Genomic DNA, 13,874 nt, shown 5'->3' on the forward strand with positions numbered 1-13,874 from the left:
TATCTAATGCTAGTCTAACCCTAAATCTCTAAACTTGTATAAAAATGGAAAACTACCAGTCGGTGTCACAATACAGTTTGTTTTTTAATACAATATAAGCTCTAAAACAGAGCTTATATTGCTTATATTTTTGTCAAAAACTTTAAACAATAAATTAAATTTGAAAATGGCATGTTTCAATAATTACAAAATTGCAGATCTCTGCATTGCACAATGTGCATTGCTACAAATGTTTTCTCTCTTAAATCTAAAATTAGAAAGCAATATGCTGTTTTATGTATTTTTTCATAAATATCATGGCAAACGTCATGGTTAAGTAATACAAATGCTTAAAAATGATAGGTAATAAATAGACTCAGTAATTTGTGGGTTCAGGAAATATGATTTTAATGAAACTTAACACTAATTGCAATACAACGTAACTGAATGAACTCAGAATTTGACATTAAGACAATAAAATTAAGTGCTTAATGATTTTGATTTCCAAAAAGTCCATATAAAGAGTGATTCAGTGTACAACTTGACTTGAAAGGAACATTGCATTAGAAACCATCAATAGTGAAACTAGACCTTTATTTTTTTGCTACAATGAGGTTGTGGTAGAGGGGCTTGACAATAATATGCAGGTACAGGGAGCTGTCAATGAGGTACTCTGAAGCTCTACGCTGCAGGTCCGCATCCAACAGGAAGTCGCCCACTTCCTCTGTGCTCTGGTGGAAGTTGTAGACATGACGGACGACCACTTTCCCCTGCTTCCGGGACGCTACAATAACCGTTTTTTGAAAGCTGACGCCAGCAAAATCTGGACTTGAGGTGGCTGGTGTTACAATGATTCGTGGACGGCCACCATCGGTACGAGTAGGCTGCATGGATCCATGCTCGGGAAATGCGGATCGCACAGTGAGCGGAAGCCACCGTGGAGAGAAAAGGGCATTCCATGTCACACGCTTGCTAGCATCGTGGCCACTAGGTCCAAGCTGAGTCTGAAAACTGAAGCTGCGGTCGTCTCGTGTAGGGTTGTTGATCACCCAAGGTGAACCCCAAGCTGGTGATAGGTAGTTACGTGGCGTAAAGAGGCTGCAGTTAACGTCAAAGTACTTTGCAAGCTGAACAGGTGAGGCTGCGTGGAATTGGAAGGCGAGGAAGAGCAGATCACGTACCGACTCCGAATATTTCAGCATCAGTGATGACTTCTTCTGCAAATGTAACAGATGTTGGGGTGATATCATCGCATAACGTATTGCTTTAAGTGCATTCTCGGCTGTTGCACTAGAAGGCTGGTTCTGGTTGATCCAAGCATCCAGAGCTTCGTACAGCTCAAGTTCACTCTGCAGAACAAGGTCTGAACGATGGAGCAAAGAGAGCAGAAGTTCCTCACCGACAGAGCTCCATTCGGCACTCTGTAGAACCGATGAAAGGTTCCAAGAGAGGTACTGCAAGCAATTATTCTGCAGGGTTACATCTCCGATCTGCACAGCATATTGGTACCAGTCAACCACGTGACCTGTAGGGGAATCGCTGGACAGGTGCTGGGTCATATATTGGGTGAGGCCTTGTTGCAGGTCCCATACGTGGTACTTGCTGGCAAGCTTGTGTAAGGGAATGGCTTGGCTCAGACGTACTGTGATGTCACCACAGTATAAGTACCTGCATAAAAAAAGAGGTTTGTCTGTAAAATATGACCTTACAATTTACATTTTACCTTGGGTAATCTAGATTTCCCTAGAAGTTTTAAGAATATTCCAGGTTCAATATAAATTAAGCTTAATCGACAGCAATTGTAGCATTATGCTGACAACCCACCCCCACCCCAAAACAAAGAAAAGGGCAAGTCAAAAGTATTTTCTGTGGCAATCAACATTTTGTCACAAATGCAAACACAATTGAACACTGGAGAATTTTTTATTTAATTTATTTGACATATTACTAGTACAAGTTCTAGGTTCAAATCTGGGAATTTTGGGAATCATGTCACCCTTGAGCAAAACACCTAACTGCAAGAGACTGTCCCTGTAATAATGTTACTTTTGGTCACTTTGTATCCAAGTCCCTGTTAAATGACTAATTACATAACATTTATTGAATCAGCTTAGACATGCATTGAGTGAAATCATTACGTGATGTACGCCACAGGCGACATCTTCATTCTGAGAATGAGATGGTGCATCTACATTTACATTTATGCACTTAGCAAACACGTTTATCCAAGGTGAATTAGAATGCATTCAAGGTACATACGTTTATTAATTCACTGGTATTCAAACCCATGACACTGGCATTGTAAGTGTAATGGGTGTGAACCCCAAAATATTTAACAAAACGAGAACAGCCAAGTACTGAACTACAACTAACTATCACTATCAACTAAAAGGCAAAAAATTACATCATCAGCTGTTTTCCTGAATCTCACTTAGTTCCTCCCACTAAGTGACATCATGGCTTAGTTATTAAAGATCTAGACTGCTAACTGAAAGGATGTAGGTTCAAATCCACCAAGGGGTAATATATGAGCAATCACCATTGAGCAAGACAGATCATACTAGGTTGCTCCATGGCACATTGTTCTTGTAAAATGTACCGCAAGTCTCTTTAGATAAGTGTCTGTTAAATGACCAATTAGTCAATTGTATTACACGCTAGTTTAAAGATCACTCACCTAATGAACTTATCAAAGACTGCTGCACAGTCAGCAGGCTCTCTGAGGACCATTGTACTGGAGTTACGGGTCTGTAGCAGCTCATCAAACACATCGCTCTGTAGAATCAACACCAGCGAGTGGACCTGGATCACTTTCACTTCATCTGTGTTCAGAGTCTGAACACGTAAGATCACATCGCTGGCATTTCCCTGGGTCAGGAGGGCCTCCATACGCTGCACCAAAGCCATTGAATGGTTCAGTGTGGCAGCACTGCTCTCCAAAACCATCTCCTGCTTCAGTGCACCTGCAGAAAGGGGGCATTTAAGAGAAGACAGAAAGAGGGTAACAGTAGCAGCTATTTTGAGCTATGTCACACTGTTTAACAAGATTTTAATTGCTCCAAAACAAGAAAAATGTGTCTTGGTATTACTAAGATTTAAAATGTTAATTCATTTGTTTTACATATTTTGAATGGCACCTTTCTGACTATTGTGTTTGTGAATATAATATCTTGAAGAGATTCATAAGCACAGCAATTTAAAGGGATAGCACATCCACAATGAATATTCTGTCATCATTTACTCACCCTCACGCTATTCAATCCAAACCTATTTGACTTTCTTCTATTGAACAAAATAGGAGATGTTAGGCAGAGTACAGTAAAACTAAATGCTGACCGAGGCTAGCATGTTGCCTAACATCTCCTTTTGTGTGTCACACCAGAAAGTATTACAGGTTTTGAACAACACATATATAGTTGGAACTACACTGAAGATTTGTTGGCTCAACAACCATATTGTAAGAAAATAACTTACTTCATTTGCATTTATTAACTTGGGATACATTAAGTTTATATAATAATTGTGAAATTTCTTTGGCTTAAAAATCCATACATTTAAGGTTTTAAGTACTACTAACTCAATTAAGTACAGAACTACAGTTGTGGGGAATACCCATAAGGCCTTGCACTTGAAAAAGCAATTTTGTTTGGTCAAAAGGAATGTATTGGGGCATTTAATTACGTAGTTGTTATCAACAATTCATATTTGAGATATTTTTAGTATTATTGCTGTTGTTTTACTCTAATTAGTTGTTTCGTGTGAAGTCACCATTTGGGTGATTAGTGTTCCCTTTGGTGAAGTTGGATTCAGTACACTCTCACTCCTTTTTCTTTGCGCATGTGATTGTGTGTAGCGGACGTGCAGCTCTACCTGCACTTCTTTGGGGAATCAATTGTTTAACGTCTGACCTTGACCTTATTTTATTTTGAGCCAATTAAATGAACTAGAAACAATAATAGTAAAGTTCATTTGAAACAACGTGGTATTATTTGTTAAACCTTATAAGTGTAATATACCTTTTTTTAAATACATTTAGATACATTTGTATTTAAAAATCAAAACATTTATCTACAAAGGATTTCTAGATATGTTGACCATAAATTGGATTTTATTTAAAAAGTGTGATCCAAAAATGCTACATATATATTTTAGGTAAATCCAGCAGATCTTTTATTTTTTTAAAACATAAAAAATAGGTTTCTCTCAAGTTAACAGTTCTTTTTGGGGTGATTCAATTGTGAATTTTTTTTTTTCTTTTCAAAATCATAAAAAGTTCAATGCACTAAGAAATACATCATTTATATGGTGTTTCAGCTCTCAAAGGCTCTTTCAGTGTTAAAAAGCATTCGTTCAGTTCTGGCTTATAAAGGGAGGAAATGAAGAAAAAACTATTCAAGCCTGAATACAAAATCAGTTAGGATTGAACAGGATAACAGGAAAGACTATTTTGTAGTTAAATTCTTTAGGCTTTGCAATCTACACCATTCATTGAAAGATAGGGACTTTCCTTTAGTAATTAACCTAATTGTCTATATGTTTTGCATAAAAAAAACAGATGTCACAACATTCAAGGTTACATTTCATTGTTAACAGAACTCGTTCATAATTTTTAACAGTGGACTTCTAAATCACTAGTAAAAAATGTAAAACAAACCCATTGCTCTGATCAGATTCAAGAAGACTTTTAGATCAAAATAATGTAAAAAAATAAATAAATAAATAAACGCTTGAACACAATTCCAGCAGCAACTACAAAACACAAATCCATGATCTTACCTCCTTCCACTGATACCATCTGGACACAAAGTACAACACAAAGGTTTGCTAGATAGATCATGGCAGAAACGCTCCCTAAAAATGAATTCACCATGTTTTGTTTCCGTTTTCAATTTCTCCTTTTTGGTTGCCTTTTTGCACTCCAATACACTCTATATGTGCTGCCCAGTCTCCCTGTCCCACACTCTTTATGTAGGATGCTGGCATATCACTGAGCATCTCTCAGCCTCATGAGGTTCATTGATTGGTGGGATCCAGCTGGGCCGTTGCTATGACAACCACTTTGATTGTGAATTTCTCCTCTTTCAATGTTACATGACATCGATCAATGGCAGTGTGCCAGATACAGGGGTCGTGTGTTTGGACTGAAGTGGGCGTCTGGAGTGGGATGCTGCCTTCACGTGGGGCCTATTGTTGTTATATTTTCAGAAATGAAAGAGAAAAAATAAAAGAACAATATTGCTTGATATTGCACAATGTTGGCTCACACTAAAGATATCATGATGAGTATGCTGCAAGTGAGTGACCCTCATGTTGGGCCAGGAGGGGAACACTCAGAATGGATATATGAACTATAGTCATATAGTATGAATTAACCCCTTCACAGACCCAGTCAGGAAGGTAGTTTTATTTGTAATGACAGTGCTTGTCACAATAGGAACACAATGCTCCGAATGCAGGCGGTTGTGTAAAGTGACTTAAAACGAGGGACATAAGTATATATATATGGCCAATAAAATAGCAAGCGCCCTAGACAGAGAGGACTTGTTTTGAGAGAGACATTACGTCTAGGTTGTAAAACCTTGCAAATGTGTTTTGAGAAGACCATCGTGCTGCAAAACAGATGTCTTGTAAGGACACACTGTTCGTCCATGCCCATGAAGAGGTCACGCCTCTAGTTGAGTGTACTTTAATATCAACTGGGCAATTTGCACCCTGCACCTCGTAAGCCAGGGTGACCGTATCAACGTTTCCATAAGAAAGTCTTTGTTTTGTGATGGACATTCCTTTCGTGCGTCCTCCACAGCACACAAAGAGTTGGTCAGATAGTCTGAACTAGCGTGTGCGCTCAACATATGTGTGTAGCGCTCACAAAGGGCATAACAAATCCAAGGACTGTTCCTCATCCGTATTAAATGAAGGAGGGAAGAGGTCTTGAAGGTGAACCACCTGCGCTCTGTAGGGTGTAGTTATAACCTTAGGCACATAGACTTTTCTGGGTTTGACAGTGGTTTTGAAACTCCAGACATGAATTGTCAACTGACAGTGCTTGCAAATCACCAACCCATATTACTGAGGCCAAAGCCAGCAATGATGTGGTCTTAAGAGAAAGCACATTCAAAAACAACATCCTATGGACAGATGAGACAAAGATCAACTTGTACCAGAGTGATGGGAAGAGAAGAGTATGGAGAAGGAAAGGAACTGCTCATGATCCAAAGCATACCACCTCATCAGTAAATCATGGTGGTGGTAGTGTCATGGTGTGGGCATGTATGGCTGCCAATGGAACTGGTTCTCTTGTATTTATTGATGATGTGACTGCTGACAAAAGCAGCAGGATGAATTCTGAAGTGTTTCGGGCAATATTATCTGCTCATATTCAGCCAAATGCTTCAGAACTCATTGGATGGCGCTTCAAAGTACAGATGGACAATGACCCGAAGCATACTGTGAAAGCAACCAAAGAGTTTTTTAAGGGAAAGAAGTGGAATGTTATGCAATGGCCAAGTCAATCACCTGACCCGAATCCGATTGAGCATGCATTTCACTTGCTGAACACAAAACTGAAAGGAAAATGCCCCAAGAACAAGCAGGAACTGAAGACAGTTGCAGTAGAGGCCTGACAGAGCATCACCAGGGATGAAACCCAGCGTCTGGTGATGTTTATGCGTTCCAGACTTCAGGCTGTAATTGACTGCAAAGGATTTGCAACCAAGTATTAAAAAGTGAAAGTTTGATTTATGATTGTTAATCTGTCCCATTACTTTTGGTCCCTTAAAAAGTGGGAGGTACATATACAAACTGTTGTAATTCCTACACCGTTCACCTGATTTGGATGTAAATACCCTCAAATTAAAGCTGAAAGTCTGCAGTTAAAGCACATCTTGTTTGTTTCATTTCAAATCCATTGTGGTGGTGTATAGAGCCAAAAAGATTAGAATTGTGTCGATGTCCCAATATTTATGGACCTGACTGTATATATGATAATATATACGTAAGTATATACATACATAAACACAATAACACAATAGCCTTTTAAGGATACAAAACCCCTGAATCAGGAAGCTGAAGCGGCCCGTTCACAAGCGAAGCATGCAGAGTAAATGTTCGCCGGAACACTGCAGGGGAGTGAAGAGTCTTCTCGTTGCTGTGAAGATCTCGCCTGCTGACTCGTATATGCCAACGGCAAAGTAGTAGAGGGCTTCTACATGAGAGATGAAACGCTGTTGTGAAAGAAGAAAATTCTGAGGAATAGTGTTTGCATGCCTGCTTTTATAGCGGACAGATTTGCGCCTAAAAGGGCAGGTCTCAAACACCATAGCAAATATTAGAATTGGCATTATTGTAGAGAGGTTTCAACAAGGTAGAGTAGAAGGACACTCCCTGTATGTGTTAGAAGAACGCAGTCAAGTGTACTGAGTCGTAAGGAAACCACACTGTACAATTGTGGTGAGATGAATAACATCTCAGAATGCTTTTCTGAGATGCGGTTTTTTCACTGTTTTGGAGGCACGAAGGCAACCTACACAATATTAGGCAGGTAGTTTTAATATTGTGGCTGATCGGTATAATGTTACAAATGCATGTAGGAAGCATACAGGAAGATGTCCCCCTCCTCTATTGCCCTTGCCTAGGGCTATGTCCTTGAACTATAGAAGTTAGTGACCCACAAATGGAGTATGCAGACAGAGCCCAGACAAAAGTGGGTGATGCCTAATAGTGAGTATATTGAGTTATTTGGGGTGTATGCAGTAACATCTCTCTCTCCCTTTCCTTCATTAACACTTGTCATACAGATAACATTTTCACCATTTCAAATCTTCAAGTCTTGAATGACACCCCTTCCATCTTCATGAATTCTGTTATAATTTATTAATTGATATTTACAGACTCACCAATCTTAAAAGGTCTTTAATACAGTCACCAACTCCGCTAAATACGAGTGGCAAACAACACAATAAAATTGCACTTTATGCAAATAATGAGTGACATTTGGGAGCGACTACCAATCAGAAAGATGGCAGTGGAGCTCACGTCACCCATATGCTGTGAGTATGAGATACTGGAGTCAAATGCAGGCAAGACAGAGGAGATGTTAAATGATTCTGAGAGCAATTTCAATGATCTATATCATTTGTCTATAACCACATACATGGATATGGGCTAATAATGATGATGCGTGGAAAACCGTGTCGGCATTCTGAGTGTGATTCATACATTGATAGATTGTTTGTCTTGTTCATACAATGATGTATTGAGCATTGCTGCAGGTTATATAAAATGCTATAACCTTGAAGAGAACTTATTCCTTCTCAAATTTGAAAGATATATAATTTTTTACCAGCAGTATCATCTGTAATCATTACAAAATCTACTATGACCAGACGCACAGTCCACCATTAACATTAGAGCGACATCAGTAGGAACATCCACTAGCTACTTCATAGTACTGGGACTAGCAACACCAAGCGACTATGTCCTTGGAGGTGTGAACAGGGTTTTACAGTCACTGTATCTAACTTAATAAAAAGAATTGTTAGATGAGCAGCTGTTACCTTTTTTTCCACTGCCGGGAGCCCTGCTTCATTTTCTCCTTACTTTTCATAATTTCACGTAAGAGCTGAGGATTCAGCAGAAGGTAATCGTCTAATAAAGTATCAGCATGTTTCGTTGACTTCTTCATACTATCAGAATACAAGACATTTTAATTAGATATTAACAGTAATCTAATAATATATTTATGTCTCTAGAAGTATTGAAAAATCCAACTGCTTGATGATATTTCAGCAATGTTAAACTGTGGAACTGTGAGGGGAAAATTATTATTGTTAGGTACTGAGATTTAATTTAATCAAAACCAGAATTCAGGTGTATTGGCCTTTTAAAGGGGTCATGACATGAGGAATCAAACTTTCCTTGATCTTTTGACATATATGAGGTCATTGTGCTATAAATACATACTCTAAGTTTCAGAACTGAAAACTTCCTCCTTCATATGGAGTGGTGGTTGCGTAGTGGGCTAAAGCACATAAATGTTAATCAGAAGGTTGCTGGTTCGATCCCCACAGCCACCACCATTGTGTCCTTGAGCAAGGCACTTAACTCCAGGTTGCTCCGGGGGGGATTGTCCCTGTAATAAGTGCACTGTAAGTCGCTATGGATAAAAGCGTCTGCCAAATACATAAATGTAAATGTAATAGAAAAAGCATTTATTTAAACCAGGCTGCAGAAATGGGCTGTTTGTAATTTGTGGAACTTGTGATGTCACAAGGACGAAATACATCTGCAAACACCTGTTTTTTGTCATTGTGCCATTGGCCCCTCCCACTGGTGCTCACAGTCAGTCACACAGGTGAAGAGGAGAGAGATGGGCCTGTCATGGGAGATTCATCTAAATTAAAGGTGACTTATACAGGACACCTTCATGTGCCTATCTGGATTTAAAAGTTTTTCTACACTAGATGAACGGCCTTGACCATTATTATGCATCTTGTGCCACTTTTAAAAGTCATAATATCAAGTTCAAACTCTATGTAGGAGACCTCCATTGTGTTTCATTCAGCTGCGCTGTTTCCTGTTGTTTTGATGGCATCCTGGACCATTTTTGCACACATCTGTGCTATATTTAGTTGCATTTTTTGTAAGCAAGCCATGCACTATTCAGATGTCTTAAAACGCTGCGTTTTAAGAGAGATACAAGCACAACTTTTAAAAATGCGTCTGATTCAGCTGCAGCCACTAACTGGGAGAAATACATGCCATAATATGTGTAAACAAACATGAAAGATGTGAGATGTCGCTCCTGTGAAGACCGGCATCTCTACTTTGGCCTGTTGTAGCCGGTTGAAGCACCCAACATCACCATGGACTGTATTACATTTGCGTATTCAGAACATTTGAGCATGGATTGTATGTTTTTGGCTCACATCAGAGTGGATTGCTTGTGAACCAGTCACAACTCCTGAAAGATGCAGCAGTTAAACACTACCAAAACTGTGAGGAAACGGTTTAATTCACAAATGTTTCAAATATAATGACTGTTTGATATTTTCTGTGCTTGAGTGAAAATTTTGATATATTCAGACGAAATATGTTGGCTGTACATTGTGTGTTAACCCTGAAATGTAGTTTTATAAACTATAATGCAAACTTTATTCATTTTCTTTCGACTGAGTTTCAAATATGGCTGTAATTGAGGGACTGCGCGAAGTTAGCCAATCAGAACAGTAGGTGTTTACAGTGAAATCTTAAAAGGACAGATAGTTTTAAACCAAGCTTTTCAGAAAGAAGGCCAAAGATAAGGTGGGAAAAGATCATATATTATTCAATTATGACTGTTTTGGTGCTAAAAACAAAAACAAAAAAACTTTGACATTATAAGTGTACCTCAGGGAAGATAATAAAATATATATTTTTTTTTTTAAAGAGAGAGAGAGAGAGAGTATGTCATTACCCCTTTAAGTGTTTGAATTAGAATTCGTTGGTCATTAAAAAATAATAATAACAATAATAATCTGATTCCATTAAGAGCACAATACATTGAACATTTAGTTAATTATAATTTTTTTTTATTCTTGATAAATAAAATATTGTTAAATAGTGATTCACGTACACATGTGTGCCAGCTATTAATTAATCATCTTTAATACACATAAAAGCAACATTGATACCCAAGAACCACATCCTCCAGGCATGCTCAACTAGACGGAGTTCTGCACTGCGCATGTGCAAAATACAGGGGCAAACTCTTCTACAGTTCCCCGATCTACTTCCATTTTTAACAGTAACGTTTCTTTACGGCATTCCATCCGGCATTCTGTGACGTATATGGATACAATGAATAATTCTGCATTCCAATTGTTAATGTTTTTCCCGTTCTATTTTCGTTTTCAGTGTACAAACTGACACAAATGTCAGATTTAATCACAGATTTCACGGGAACACCTTTATTAAAGATGTATTAAGCATCTTATTACCTCCACAGCTTCTCCTGTTGTTTGTGTTGAGGTTCTGTTTTCATTAAAACTAACTGCGTCTGCTGCGATGCAGAGCAGCAGCACATAAGCACGTGACTGCCGCCTGTTGGAGGACTGGTGATGTTACGCAGACAGCGCCGGTTGTGAGGTAAATCATATTTTGCGATTTAGTCCATTCAAAAATGCTAATTGAATGACGTTTTGGTCAGTTTCATCTTATTTTTGTGTTCGTTTTTCAATAAATAAGTATCTGATGTTCATCAATTTCCAGGCCAACTTTTCCTCATGTTAATATTTCCTTAATTAAAGGACATATTCCCATGATTTCCATAGTGACAATTGCCGCGGATACTAGCCTAAAAACAACAATTTGGTAGTCATAGTTAACCTTGTTCCTTTATGTTCCTGACTTTGATGACCTCTCTTTCTCTTTTCATATTTTAGCCACATTTGAACCAAAAAAAATGTTTTTTAAATCAGTGGTGGTTTGTCTTAGCGAGCCACTAAGCTTGTTTTCAGGCTAGTCTGGTTTGTTGGTTTTAGAGGGTTGACCAGCTAATCCAGTTGAATCCAGGAGATCAGTAGTTACAGAAATACCCAAACCAGCCCGTCTGGCTCCAACAATCATGCCACGGTCGAAATCACTGAGATCAAATTTTTTCCCCATTCCGATGGTTGTATGTGAACGTTAACCGAAGCTCCTGACCCGTATCTGCATGATTTTATGCACGATTGGCTGATTAGATAATCCCATGGATGATTGTTGATTCCAGTTGGGCTGGTTTGAGTATTTCTGGGATTTTCACACACAACAGTCTCTAGAATTTACTCTGAATGGTGCCAAAAACAAAAAACATCCAGTGAGGGGCAGTTCTGTGGACAGGCCGAGTGCCTTGTTGGTGAGAGAGGTCAACAGAGAATGGCCAGATTGGTTTGAACTGACAAAGTCTATGATATCTCACCCACTCTGTACAATTGTGGTGAGAAGAATATCATCTCTGAATGCTAATTTGAGATGCGGGTTGGTGCTGTTTTGGCGGCACGAGAGGGACCTTTACAATATTAGGCAGGTGGTTTTAAAGTTGTGTCTGATCGATGTTTAATTGCATTGTGTGCATGTCATATGCTAAAATAGTAATGAAGTAATTTTAGAATTACATTGTGTGCATGTCATATGCTAAAATAGTAATGAAGTAATTTTGTCTTGAATTTAAGTTGATTAAATAGTTTAGCCAATGCATATCTCTTTAAAGCAATGAAGACCTCAAAATGTGTCTAATAAACAGTCTCTCATATTGTAAGGCCAGTCATATTAGCCAGTGTCGAGTTTTCTAAAGCCTATAGACTCTATACCCAGACTCATTTGAACAGCTTTTGCAAACCAGCTGACTAAACCTTTCCATGAGCTGGGAACACCAGGATGACCCTCAGGCTCCACCTGAGAGAACAACACGGTCTTTGAGTTGAGAGAGCGGACAGACGGATTGTTGACACATTTCAAACGGCTTGACTCACCGTTTCCTGAGAGAGCTCCACTCCCAGGTACCCACAGTGACCTGTCTGCATAACAGCCTCTTTGTGACCTGTTTACATAGTTGTTCCCCAAATATACTGTATTTTTATAATGTATTTTTACAGCATTAAACTGATTTCCTTTAACTTGATATTTTTCAGCTCTGAACTGGCTGTGGTTCGGAGAGGGTCATATCTCTGCAGTCAGGTGGCGCCATGTACAGTTGAGAAGTATCAAAGGCTTCAAAAACATATAAAGACACCTAAATAAGAATTATGCTATACTTTCTGTCAAAATAATATATGACACCCCTTGCTTCCCCATTTGTTTGGCACATTCCAGGAGGGGTAACCCTGCTCATTGGAAGGACTGGTAAGGAAGGGTAAACACACCATAAGAGGTCATCCAGTTTCACCCAAGCTAACCCAAGTTGGGCATGGGTTTTTATGACTGGCGGAGTGATATGGCTGGGTGTTGGTGTGGTGGGTGTATTTAGACATACTGATAGATAGTTTTTAAACAAAATAAAAGAGGAGCTCACAACCCCTGTGATCTGTGGGTAATGTGCTTACAGTTTGTGCTGAAGATAAGGATATTTCTTTACAATGCTAAAGATTTTGTGGAATGGAACAATATGACAATTCTGTTTGTACCAGTGTGTTTGTACCAGGTGTATACATTTGTGATGTCTCTTAAATGAAGAACAATATAATCTTAATCCAAAACAGAACTGAACTCATGTGATTACAGCGTTTGGAATATTGTCACAACTTTGAGTCAGCATTGAGTCACAGACAGCCAGATACATGCACAGTGACTTTCACAGTCTGTATTGACAGTATAAGGAAGCAGCGTCTGGAAATTCCACCTTGCTGAACAATCATAAACCAGGTATACAGTATGTGTTTGCAATTTACTTCCAGCAATACTGCACAACTGGGAATCACAATAATACTCTGGACATGAATCGTCAGCAACAGGATATTCTAATTTTAGAAGGGTTAGTCACGCACCTCTCAAACTCATCACAAGATGCACAACATCCACAGTTTTTAGACAAGATGAGGAACAGATCAATAACTAATAGGTCCATACCATAGACTGTAAAAAAAGATGGACGACGCCCCTTCGCTCTTTTCCATTGGTGAGAACTGAAGCCGCCAGTGTCCCGATATGGCGCTGACATCTTGGGACTTGAGTCTGCGCAGTTGCGATTTCGGGACCAGACCTGCGCAGTAGTGAGCAGGGAGTAAAGCCGCGAAATCAAGGCCCCGCCCTCACTCTCGCTGAATCAATCGCAAGCACACGCCCCTGCACTTTTGACTGTGTGAAATAATTAATTATAGAAATTATATATTAAATTTAAAGCTCCAATCTCCTCAGTCCTCCGACGATCCCGAAAAAAA

The 13,874-nt window shown here is 39.0% G+C and overlaps 1 protein-coding gene across 1 annotated transcript; it reads right to left on the reverse strand.

Annotated features, from left to right (window-relative positions):
- Positions 1-379: 379 nt before the first annotated feature.
- Positions 380-4,930, reverse strand: LOC127647798 (BTB/POZ domain-containing protein 17-like). Its single transcript, XM_052132267.1, has 3 exons — positions 4,756-4,930; positions 2,657-2,942; positions 380-1,647 (listed from the first exon to the last, which is right to left on the reverse strand). The coding sequence occupies exons 1-3, from the start codon at positions 4,847-4,849 to the stop codon at positions 573-575; spliced, it is 1,455 nt and encodes a 484-aa protein (XP_051988227.1). The 5' UTR covers positions 4,850-4,930; the 3' UTR covers positions 380-572.
- Positions 4,931-13,874: the final 8,944 nt, after the last annotated feature.

This window comes from Xyrauchen texanus, chromosome 8, assembly GCF_025860055.1.
Source record: "Xyrauchen texanus isolate HMW12.3.18 chromosome 8, RBS_HiC_50CHRs, whole genome shotgun sequence".
In the NCBI taxonomy this organism is placed as follows: Eukaryota; Metazoa; Chordata; class Actinopteri; order Cypriniformes; family Catostomidae; genus Xyrauchen; species Xyrauchen texanus.

Coding starts and splice junctions, on each gene's coding strand:
- LOC127647798 (XM_052132267.1), bottom strand. CDS start 4,849: ATGGTGAATTCATTTTTAGGGAGCGTTTCTGCCATGATCTATCTAGCA. Junction 2,943..4,755: donor GATGGTATCAGTGGAAGGAG/GTAAGATCATGG, acceptor CCCTTTCTGCAG/GTGCACTGAAGCAGGAGATG. Junction 1,648..2,656: donor GTCTTTGATAAGTTCATTAG/GTGAGTGATCTT, acceptor TTTTTTATGCAG/GTACTTATACTGTGGTGACA.